Source organism: Clupea harengus, chromosome 8 (genome assembly GCF_900700415.2).
Source record: "Clupea harengus chromosome 8, Ch_v2.0.2, whole genome shotgun sequence".
In the NCBI taxonomy this organism is placed as follows: domain Eukaryota; kingdom Metazoa; phylum Chordata; class Actinopteri; order Clupeiformes; family Clupeidae; genus Clupea; species Clupea harengus.
The window spans coordinates 22,496,528-22,509,027 of NC_045159.1; the positions used below are offsets into that span (position 1 = coordinate 22,496,528).

The 12,500-nt window shown below is 46.4% G+C and overlaps 2 protein-coding genes across 17 annotated transcripts in view; both read right to left on the reverse strand.

The window, feature by feature from the left end:
- LOC105890469 (ryanodine receptor 1-like) overlaps window positions 1-946 on the reverse strand; it is a 107,150-nt gene extending 106,204 nt beyond the window's left edge. The window contains exon 1 of the mRNA XM_042708504.1: window positions 1-946. This exon is cut by the window's left edge and continues 224 nt beyond it. Coding sequence (XP_042564438.1) covers window positions 1-946 — 946 coding nt within the window.
- Window positions 947-8,930: 7,984 nt separating this feature from the next.
- The window catches only part of ncam1a (neural cell adhesion molecule 1a), a 254,269-nt gene continuing 250,699 nt past the window's right edge, over window positions 8,931-12,500 (reverse strand). For 13 of the 16 annotated variants that reach the window (XM_031572358.2, XM_031572357.2, XM_031572353.2 and 10 more), the window contains one exon: window positions 8,931-12,500. This exon is cut by the window's right edge and continues 1,119 nt beyond it. The gene's annotated coding sequence lies outside the window, so the exon portion shown is untranslated. The other 3 variants (XR_006152547.1, XR_006152546.1, XR_006152544.1) reach the window with 3 other exon arrangements.

Genomic DNA, 12,500 nt, shown 5'->3' on the forward strand with positions numbered 1-12,500 from the left:
TGCTGGTATCTTTCAGACGGGCACAGTCTAAGCGTCTCCCACTAGCCCCATGTTTCCGTATGGGGGGGCGTACGCTCATGTGGACTTTGGCCATGATCATCCGGTGGTCTGTCCAGCATTCTGCACCTCTCATGGCCCGGCACATGAGAACGTCTTTGATGTCACAACGTCTCACGATGACATAGTCAATCAGGTGCCAATGTTTAGAGCGTGGGTGCATCCATGATGTTTTGTATTTGGTCTTTTGCTGAAAGATGGTGTTGGTTATGGTCAGGTTGTGCTCAGAGCAGAGAGTAAGTAATCTCATGCCATTTGAGTTGGCCTGACCAATACCATGCCTGCCAAGCACTCCTTTCCATATCCTGTCACTCTGCCCCACACGAGCATTGAAGTCCCCAAGGAGGAGGATCTTGTCGGTCTTGGGGATCCGGTGGAGAGCCTCATCCAGTGACTGATAGAATGAGTCTTTAACCTCAGTGTCGGATGGCAGTGTTGGCGCATACATACTAAGTAGTGTAGCAAAGCGGTTCTTCGCCAGGGGGATACGGAGGGTCATCAGTCTTTCACTGATGCCTACAGGCGTTTCAGTGAGTCTTGGTAGCAGTGTGTTCTTGATGGCCAGTCCCACACCGTGCAGATGATGTCCACCTAGGGGATAGCCTTTCCAGAAGAAGGTGTAACCGGACCCTTCCTCTATTAGCGACCCTTCATCAAGGAGCCTGGTCTCGCTAAGTGCGGCGATGTCGATGTTGTAACGCCTCAGCTCAGCCGCAATCAGTGCTGTTCTTCTGTGAGGTCTTTCGGTCCTGCCATAGGAGTCCAGGAGTGTTCTTACGTTCCATGTTGCCAGTTTTAGGTTTTGGGTTTTATTTCTTCTGTTTCGACCGCAGAAGTGGAATGACCCGACAGGTGCGGTATCCTGTCCAGGTGTGAGTTGAGTGGGCATTTTTTAGGCCACCTTTTCTAGGCCCCTCCTCAGATTTGAGGTGAGCAGTGTGGTCCCTAAATAGGAGCTGCTCAGTCACACAGGGTGCTGCCGAGGTTCAGCTGCCACTCAGTCCCAGCTGATAGCGACCAATACCCTGTGCCACTGACGTGCAGGGCTCTGACTAGAAGCTCCCAGTCTATTCAAACCTGCTCCCGTCGCCAGTTGCCCCATCGCCGCCAGTCTTCAACCAGATGTGGATCCAGAGTATACACCATGGTCAGAGGTGGATACCTGCGCAAAGAGATTATTTAGAGTGCCGTTGGAGGCGCGCTATCCCCAGTAGCACTATCTTCGCCATGGTGAGGTAAATCTGGTGGCATGGGTGAGCCCAGGACGACCAGTTCCCCATCCTGGCTGCAGGAGGCTGCCGGGTCCTGGCTCTGTTTAGGCCCTCCTATTGCGCACCGCCAGCGCATTGCTTCTCTGTCGGGGTCTGCTCCCTTAGCCCTGCCTCAAGAGGCTAACCCACAAGGCAGTGGGGCTATTTGCCCATAGCTGGGGCGGTGGTTGATGGGTGCCAGGGCGTGTCCACCTTGTGGTGGCAGAGAGTTGCAAGCAGAGGGCAGCATGCAGCATGCACTAACTACAAGCACTTCTACACTACTGCACTAGACGCTTCACACACACACTCTCTCTCTCTCTCACACACACACACACACACACTCTCTCAATTTCTATTTCTCTCTCTCAGACACACACACTCTCTCAATTTCTGTCTCTCGCTCTCTCTCTCACACACACACTCTCTCAATTTCTTTCTCTCTCTCTCACACACACACACACACTCACTCAATTTCTCTCTCTCTCACACACACACACACACACTCTCACAATTTATGTCTCTCTCACACACACACACACACACACACACACACACACACACACACACACACACACACACACACACACTCTCTCAATTTCTATTTCTCTCTCTCAGACACACACACTCTCTCAATTTCTGTCTCTCTCTCTCTCACACACACACACTCTCTCAATTTCTTTCTCTCTCTCTCACACACACACTCTCTCTCAATGTCTCTCTCTCTCTCTCTCTCTCTCACACACACACACACACACACACACACACACACACACACACACACACACACACACACACTAGATCGTCTCCCTTCCTCAGCTGTCAGCTGGCATGAAGTCCTCACCCTAGTTCCTAGGTGACAATCCTGCATGTGCCTCTAACAGCAGCGGGTGGTATAAATAGATAACAATGCCAACATAACAGCCACCTGCTCATGCCCATCTCCTACCAACCCCCGAGTCGGCCCGAGCACCCCTCACTCACTCCCTCTGGATCCACCCGAGCACCCCTCACACACTCATTGAGTCCAGCCAAACACCCCTCACACACACCCCTCACACATTACCTCTGGATCCACCCGAGCACCCGTCACACACTCACTGAGTCCAGCCAAACACCCCTCACACACACACCCCTCACACACTCACTCTGGATCCACCCGAACACCCCTCACACACTCATTGAGTCCAGCCAAACACCCCTCACACACACCCCTCACACACTCCCTCTGGGTCAACCCGAACCCCCTCACAAACCCACTCTGTGTCCAGCCAAACACCCCTCACAAACCCACTCTGAGTCCAGCTCTGTGTGTGTGTGTGTGTGTGTGTGTTAAATGTATAAAACTGTGACTTACTGTCCTCACGAACTGTATCTCCTCCTCTCCCTCTGCGGCCTCTGCCATCCTGTTGATCCTCTGTCGTCCACTTCTCTACTTTCCTATTTTCTTCTCTTTTCTCTTCTTTCTTTCTTTCTCTCTCTGTCGCCCTAGTCCACCTCTCCTCTCTCTCTCTCGAACACAGGCCACGGTTCTGCGTGCACGCGCGTGTGTGTGTGTGTGTCCAGGCGGTGAGATGAACTGCTACAGGGGGAGGTAACTGGAGTGTGTGAGCAAGTGGGAGTGTGATAGTAAGTCAGTGACTCTCGCACACACACACACACACACACACACACACACACACACACACACACACACACACACTCCCCCAGAATAACTCTAGGGGGTGGAGTGTATAAAGGCTCACAACATCCTTCTCCACCTCATTCAGATGAGATTAATGAGTCTGAACTTCAGGCAGACACAGGGGCCACTTCTGGCCCACTTCTGGCCCGGGTCAGGCCTGGCACAGATCCAGCTACTATCTGTCACTCCCAGTAAAGCATCAGAACTATAGAAAACCTCTTCTCTCGCCTCTGCTTTCCACTATCAGCTGTCTGAGCACACAGGGAGATCATTACTGGGCCCAGTGGCGTAACGTAGTTACAACAGGCCCAGGTGCAGGCTATTATGACGGGCCCTAGTCAGTGGCGTAACGTAGTTACAACAGGCCCAGGTGCAGGCTATTATGACGGGCCCTAGTCAGTGGCGTAACGTAGTTACAACAGGCCCAGGTGCAGGCTATTATGCCCTAGTCAGTGGCGTAACGTAGTTACAACAGGCCCAGGTGCAGGCTTTTATGACGGGCCCTAGTCAGTGGCGTAACGTAGTTACAACAGGCCCAGGTGCAGGCTATTATGACGGGCCCTAGTCAGTGGCGTAACGTAGTTACAACAGGCCCAGGTGCAGGCTTTTATGACGGGCCCTAGTCAGTGGCGTAACGTAGTTACAACAGGCCCAGGTGCAGGCTATTATGACGGGCCCTAGTCAGTGGCGTAACGTAGTTACAACAGGCCCAGGTGCAGGCTATTATGCCCTAGTCAGTGGCGTAACGTAGTTACAACAGGCCCAGGTGCAGGCTTTTATGACGGGCCCTAGTCAGTGGCGTCACGTAGTTACAACGGGCCCAGGTGCAGGCTATTATGACGGGCACTAGTCAGTGGCGTAAGGCAGTGGTTCCCAAACAATTTACAGTCCCGTACCCCATGTTTGTAACCGCCGCCACCACCACGCCCCCTCCCCCTGCGCAGATATTTTTCTTGGGCACAAAAAAACCCTGGCTACGCCCCTGACATTTAGACAGAAGTTTAAGATATTTCTATGTGTAGTATCAATTTTAATTTAAGACAATAAGAGGACAAACAGTGACAGTTTAAGATCATTGCAGCTATGATTGTCCTTCTGAGGTCTCACTTTTAAAAGCAGTTTTTTTAGTGTGGTGTTAGGACACACACACACACACACACACACACACAGACACACACACACACACACACACACACACACACACACGCACGCACACACACACACACACACACACACACACGCACACAAGCACACACACGCGTGCTTCTGTGGATATCACACCCTGAACAGACCTGGCCTTTAGTGTGGACTTCCAGAGGTGCTGGCCCTGTGAGAGTGGGTGCTCACAGATGTTTGCTAGGGGCTTGAGGTGATCTCTTTCACATGATGTATCTGCCCATTAGCACAAGCTCCCAAGAAGAGGAACATAACTGGCCCGTCGGAGAATAAACACTTAATAAACAAAGATGTTAAGTACGTCACTACACAGACTCTGACCTCCACTGAGACTGAACAAGCTCAGGCTTTTCTTTTTTTTTTAAACACTTTATTTATTGTGATTTTTTTTAACACTTTACAGACAATACATTTGAGTTATATGATATAAAATTATATTACAACAACAATTGACATATCACATGACAAATGACAGACAGACCTAAGGGAACGAGAAAGAAAGAAAAATAAATAAATAAATAAATAAATAAAAAGACAAAACCGCATCCCAGTATTTCATATATTATTATTATATATTATTATTATATATTTCATATAATATTATTATATATTATTATTATTCGTATATATTTCATATATTTATAACCCTATATTTCAGTATATGAGTAGGACAGATCAATAGTGACAAAGCTCAGGCTTTTCTAGGGTGCAGTAGGAGTTGTTCTCTGCGGTGAGACAGACACAAGGCTGTTCATAGACACACACACACACTCACACACACTCACACACACACACACACACACACACTCACACACACACACACACACACACACACACACACACACACACACACACACACACACACACACACACACACACACACACACACACACATACACACACACAAGGCTGTTCATAGACAGCATTGCATAGAGGTTTCGTGAAGCAAACAGCACAGTGATACAGGGCCATCATGACCAAAACATCACGTCACCTCAACAGTTTTTTCCCCCAAGCAATAGCCCTCCTAAATAGCTCTCACACACGAACTTTATAGCACTTTATTTAACATTAATATTGTTGCACTACTTCCATTCTTATTTATTATTTTGCTCATACTGGTACTATCTGTCCTTGTATTGTTGTTCTGTGTTGTCTTGTTGTTCTATTTGTGATGCTATAGCCTGCATGGAGAATACCCCAAAAAAATCCTAGTATCTGTATACATGGCGAAATAAAGTTGAATTGAATTGAATTGAATTGAATTGAATGAGCACTGAACCCATGAAATAAGGACATTTCATAGTGGCATTGGAGTGCAAATAAGTTCTTGCTTATCCTTGTTCTGCAGAAGATCATGCTGCCTCAACACTATCCTACCTCATTGTCCAGACATTTACATCCAAACACCCACACTATATGCAAACACCTTTTGCTCTCTTTACCCTGTGTGGTCTTGAGTAATTTGTGACTGCTGCCCTCTGATGGCATGGAGGAGAAACATACCAACCCCACTGGCAAACTGTTGGAATAGGGTTGAATTTAAAATTTACAGTGGGATTGACCGAAGTGAATTAAACTCTCAGACTCAGAATATTTCATCACATTACATCTCCTTGCCTTATCATTGTTTAAAATGCCTGGGTAGATATTATAGTGTAACTATTATTAAAACAATAGCACTATTGTAGATCGCCAGTGACATGCAATTTCAGTGTTTCTTACAGTTTTGGAAAAGCTGTCCCTCTAACAGTGTTGATGTTAGTGTTGAGTACCGCACCTAATTTACTCCCAGACTGCTAATTAACTCCCATAGTTTACTCCCAGACTGCTAACTAACTCCCATAGTTAACTCCCATAGTTTACTCCCAGACTGCTAATTAACTCCCATAGTTTACTCCCATAGTTTACCCCCAGACTGCTCCAAATGTATCCATTCAACAGGTTTCTACAAAGGGAGGGAAATCCTAAAGAAAATCGCTTTCGTGAAGTGGCTAACGCGGTCTGTATTTCTATATACCACTGTCACTTTTCATAGGTTTCACAGTGTGTTTCACAGTTCGCGTCTTGCACTTACACTGAATTATTTTTTATGTGATGACTTATTTTGCTTTTGTAAGCCAATACTTTCAAGATCAGTCAATAAATATGGTTGGTTTTGACTTATGTTACCCCTTCTTTATGTTGTTACTGGACACATCATGTGTCCTGTTAAGCTATGCTACATCATACAACATTTGAGACACGTGGATAATGAAAAAGTGGGATAATTTAATGTGGAGCCACATCATGTTTGCTTATGAAGGCTCCTGGATGCAACTTTCTTCCATAGCTTTCCACCTGTAACTTGCTACTCTAGCTATGTAGCAAGAGGGGACATATTACTGTTGTGTGCTGCCAATAGTGGACAAAAAGGTATTGCTGTATGAGTTAATCAGCTAACTTAATGTACCTACTGAATGGGTCGCCTTAATCATTATCAAAATAATTGCCCCCCCTGAGAATTTCTTCAGGAGCCGCTACTGCTTACTAACTCCCATAGTTTACCCCCAGACTGCTAACTGACTCCCATAGTTTACTCCCAGACTGCTCACTAACTCACAGAGCTACCAACTCTCACGGTTTCACCGTGTGACACACGCTTTTCCATGTTTTCACACGCACTCTCGCCTCACATCCAGTTTCTCACGCAAAAAAAAAAAAAAAATCTGATTTTAGGCCGAGATGCTTTCGTTCCTTTTCAAACTCCTCGACGGTAAATGACACTAAGGAGCGCATCTGTAACCCTATTCGCTGCATAGACATCCTATTGAGTCACCCCAAAGAGTCCCGAAGTTAGTTACAAAGACAGAAACTCGGGAAGAGAATCCATCGCTGAAGAAAATCTGCATCTCCAATCTGAGCAAAGACTAGGTATGTTTATGACATGTGGTTCAATTAAGTACTCACTCTCTTAAACTGTAAATCTTGAAATTAATTATTCGTTTGTGTTTGTGCGTGTGAACTTGATTTTGTGTGGTGAATGTAAACTCAGCTGTCATAACAAGCAGCAGGAGAGCACCTTGTTAACCTCGTGGTATACTGCATGCTCAAAACATCATAACATTGTTTATTTAGGCTGCTCACATAGCATTTATCTTTTTATTAACAGGCCAAAGAAAAGGACTCACTCTGAAGACTTTTCCAAACAGCACTTTGAACAGGTAAGATGTATTCCAAAGAATTCAACATAAAGACATTTGTCTTTCTTTTTGGCAGGTGTGGCTTGGCTACATCTGTTGCTTTTATTCATGCATGCATATATTGTGTTATACATGATGCAAACTATGCATGTTGTATCTGAACTTTGTTACAGTATACTTACAGTATTAATCAAAACAAAATATGGTATGTTCTTCCATTTTGTTCTTGTTTCATTTTCCATAGGTGACAGGAGCCAAAGAATTTGAGAGGCTTGCTGCCGTCGCCAAGCTGGTCCTGGTGTTGCCCCATTCGAATGCAGATGCTGAGAGGGTGTTTTCAGTTGTTGGACTGAACAAAACTAAGACCAGAAATAGACTGGCATTGGATGGCACCCTGTCCTCAATAATGGCCATAAAGATGGCCGACCTGGAGCCCTGTTTCAGATGGGAGTCCCCCTCAGAGGTCATCAAGGCCTCCAAGAAGGCCACAGGCCAGTACAACCTTGCCCACAGATCTTAGAAAATGACTGATACCTCATTTTTAGTTATTTTTGTCATGTGTTGATCCATTGTATTGCTTAAAAAGGCTACTGTTTAAGCACTTTATTTGTTGCACTTTTTTGTTTGATGGAACGTGTGGTGGGAGGCTTTGAATAATGAAAAATATTTCTCCCTAACTAATCCTGTGTACTTTTTTGCTGAACATAAATTATTAAGTGCTCTTAAGAATACAATTATTAACAATCTAGGTTAGGTTTCAGTTAAGAATTAGTTACCATTGTAATCAAAATGTCAAGCAACCTACCTTGGTCAAATCTTAAACACAGGTCTATTAATTAGGCTATATTGTGGTACATAGACAGTCATTGAGGCACAACAATAGTTTTCTGGTTGAATGTTCAGCTCAAGTCTAGAAGGCCCCACACGTCATGATCAGATGAACATGAATCAGAATAAGTTCAGGTATTGCACATCTTAAGCATACCACCCAAAAATCAAATAGAATGCACTAGAATTACCTGGGGGTGGACCTTCAGCTATGTCTTTGCTTCACGGAATGTAACCAATGTTGTCAATCTCCAGTAGGCCGCTCCTATCAACGACTTTGGGCCCCACAAACCACCAGAATGCAGGGCACAACATGGGTACAACGCCAAATTAATTCCAATTCTCTGATATTTGAGCCACCTACGTGTGTGGCTGCGTGCGCAACAACATTTTGGTCACCCCGACAAATCTCACTCCAAGGTTTTTTGAAAAGTTGGCAGCTCTTTAACTCCCATAGTTTACCCCCAGACTGCTAGCTAACTCCCATAGTTTACTCCCAGACTGCTAACTAACTCCCATAGTTTACTCCCATAGTTTACTCCCAGACTGCTAACTAACTCCCATAGTTTCAGTGCAGAGGCTAAAGAGAGTCTAAAGATGATCTGCTGCTCTAGAACCAGTGTTCATTTGACAAGTTGCTTTAAAACTCATCAGTTTTTCCCAGTTCTACCCTGATTCATTAACACCAGTTGCGGTGTGACAACACAAACACACACAAAACAAACATTAATGATAATTAGACAGAACACATCCTTATTTTTGTAACCTTTATTGAACACAAAAAATGTCTTACAGTATGGCAAAGGCCCAGATGACCAGGGTTAGTATTCAGTATATACACATGTGAGACGAGAGGAGAGGAGAGGAGGAGAGAAGAGGAGAGAAGAGGGGAGGAGAGGAGAGGAGAGGAGAGGGGAGGGGAGGGGAGGGGAGGGGAGGAGAGGAGAGGACAGAGGAGGAGAGGGGAGGAGAAGAGAGGAGAGGAGAAGAGAGGAGGATGGAAGTGGAGCTCGGTAATAATGCGTTTCCAAGAGAGAAGGCCTTAGACATGGAGCACGTGTGATGAGATGGGTAGATGGAGTGGCAATGCTAAGTCAGTGAAAGTGGGCGGCCGTGAGGTGAAAGCTCTTGCTGTGTTCCAGAGCGGGACACAATGTAGATACGCCTCCTCCACGGCACACTACCCAGACATGAGAGGGGAGGGGAGGGAGGGATCATTTGTGTCCTCAAACATTGACTGTCAAGTATAGTAATTGGTTTCAAAGTAGCAGGATACTTTTTTGTTGACATGGCAACAACCTCACATGAGGGACTAGTGAGTTTAGTTTAGAGGGAGGAGGAGTTTGGGGCGGTCCTCCTCTCGCCTCTCACTCTGTCTGAGCGCTCGGGCCTTTCGCTGCGTGTGATTGGTCCCTGGGGGAGGAGGCTGTGGCTTTTCGCTGTGTGTGATTGGTCCCTGGGGGAGGATGCTGTGGCTTTTTGCTGCGTGTGATTGGTCCATGGGGGAGGATGCTGTGGCATGGTAGGGGTGTGTGATCGGTCCATGGGGGAGGATGCTGTGGCTTTTCGCTGCGTGTGATTGGTCACTGGGGTGAGGATGCTGTGGCTTTTCGCTGCGTGTGATTGGTCCCTGGGGGTGGAGGCTGTGGCTTTTCGCTGAGTGTGATTGGTCCCTGGGGGGAGGATGCTGTGACATGGTAGGGGGGTGTGTGTGTGGTCATGTTCTCTCACACAGAAGGACTGGTCCCGCAAGTATGGTACTGGAGGAGAACGGCAGAAAGTGGCAGCTAAAAGACTAGCAGCTCCCCGAGCATAATAAAAAGATGTGTGTGTGTGTGAGAGAGAGAGAGATGAAGAGGGAGAGAGAGAGAGAGAGAGAGAGAGATTTCAAATAGTATGGTGCAGACAGATCACCATATTTCAATATAAAACAGATCTACCAGTGCTACCAGTGTGGCGTCTAGAGTAGAGGGAGGGTCGGGTGTAGAATGGACTGCATGCATAAACAGGCACGGCTCAGGAAGATCCTGTTTCAATGGCTTCTGGAAGGGCAAGTGACATAACCAGCTGGACATCCAGACTGGATTTGATGGCTGGCCCAATCACAGTAGATTTTTAGAGATCAGTCACTGAGTCTGCCAATAAGAGAGAAGGATGATTCAAGCATACAGCGTCATCACTGTGGCTGAAGGAGGTACCCGTCTCCTAGAGCTCCATCTGGTGGTGAGGCTGAGTAACTACTGGGCAGTGTTTTTTTCCTGGTGACCTGCATTGTCAATACACACAGACTCACCCACCTTCAGGACAGCTACCGTATACTGGCAAAACCCAACTGTCCACCAAATATGAAGACATCTTTTTAAAGAGTTGTGCATGAAGCATTCCTCACCCATGTACCTTTCCTGATGTCTATTCTTTTTTTAACTCTTCCTCTGAGCAAATCCATCTTTCCAAGCTCTCATCCACAGTGACACATGAAAGACCCCTTTCCCTGACACCGTTAGCCACTAGCTAGGGGACTTCAGAACCAGACCAAACCATCGCCATGGTTGCCTTCAGAACCAAATAAACCATCGCCATGGCAACCATCGCCATGGTGCCATCTCTGGAACAGACAGAGAGGGAAAGCTAGCGGACTCTAAACCACAAGGAGGTCTGCATAACAGAGGAAATAATTGCATTCTTGTTGTTTTTTTCTTCATTTGAAGGCACTGTGTCCTCTGAAAGATGAACGTCTAAACAGTGGTGTTGTCTTTTTTTATTTTTATTTTTAAACAAAATGCTTCTTTTGTCTGAGCTATCTGCTACACCTTTCACAACCTATGGATATATATGTTTTTTTTTTATTCTATGACAAAGAACACAATTTTTATTTCACACTAATATGTTCACGCATCCACAGAGACAAGCTGGCAGCCTAAAGAAGGACAACCTGTACAAAACGTGCTGATTCCACACTGCAGCACACTATGGCTTAAATGAGACTAATTCCGCTGCTGATTCTAATCTGAAATGCATGAAACAACACACTGGACTACACACTACAATAGGCACCATGTATGGAACCTTGGAATGGAAAAACAACTGTTTGGTTTGCCCCAGAAGAGGCACATTTGACATCAAATCTGGATTTAGCCAATGGGGAGAGTTGTTATTACACGTCGCAGAGAAGAAATTCACAGCCCTGATCAATCAGGAACGAGGTTACTGAGGGCGTTCCTCTGCTTTATCATACCCAGGGGCTGCTGTCTCTGCCGGGGACTGTCTGTCACCCGAGACCCTGGAGGTGCACCAGAGCTCTCCAACAGCGCGCACACACACACACACGCACGCACGCGCACACACACACACACACAAGCGCTGCTGTGGATATCACACCATGAGCAGACCTCACCTTTAGTGTGGTCTTAGGCCTTAAGAGAGGTGCGCAGACCTCACCTTTAATGTGGGCTTAGAGAGGTGCGCAGACCTCACCTTTAATGTGGGCTTAGGACTTAGAGAGGTGCGCAGACCTCACCTTTAATGTGGGCTTAGGACTTAGAGAGGTGCGCAGACCTCACCTTTAATGTGGGCTTAGTACAGAGAGGTGAGCAGACCTCACCTTTAGTGTGGGCCTTAGAGAGGTGCGCAGACCTCACCTTTAATGTGGGCTTAGGACTTAGAGAGGTGCGCAGACCTCACCTTTAATGTGGGCTTAGGACTTAGAGAGGTGCGCAGACCTCACCTTTAATGTGGGCTTAGAGAGGTGTGCAGACCTCACCTTTAATGTGGGCTTAGAGAGGTGAGCAGACCTCACCTTTAATGTGGGCTTAGAGAGGTGCGCAGACCTCACCTTTAATGTGGGCTTAGAGAGGTGAGCAGACCTCACCTTTAATGTGGGCTTAGAGAGGTGCGCAGACCTCACCTTTAATGTGGGCTTAGTACAGAGAGGTGAGCAGACCTGGCCTTTAATGTGGGCTTAGGACTTAGAGAGGTGCTCCAGAAATGAGAAACGAGCCCTGCAAGAGGGGATCTGATGAAACGAGACCACATGGAGACAAGAAAACATGAGAGTGAAAAGAATGACATCAAATGGAGAACATATGTTAATTGGTACGGTGTTTCGGTGATGAACCTATGTGTTTGATTGGTACGGTGTGTCGGTGATGAACCTATGTGTTTGATTGGTACGGTGTTTCGGTGATGAACCTATGTGTTTGATTGGTACGGTGTGTCGGTGATGAACCTATGTGTTTGATTGGTACGGTGTTTCGTGATGAGACAGTGAGGTGAGCGGGGATCGGCGGAATACATACACTAGTTACTCTAGTAAGAAAAATAAAC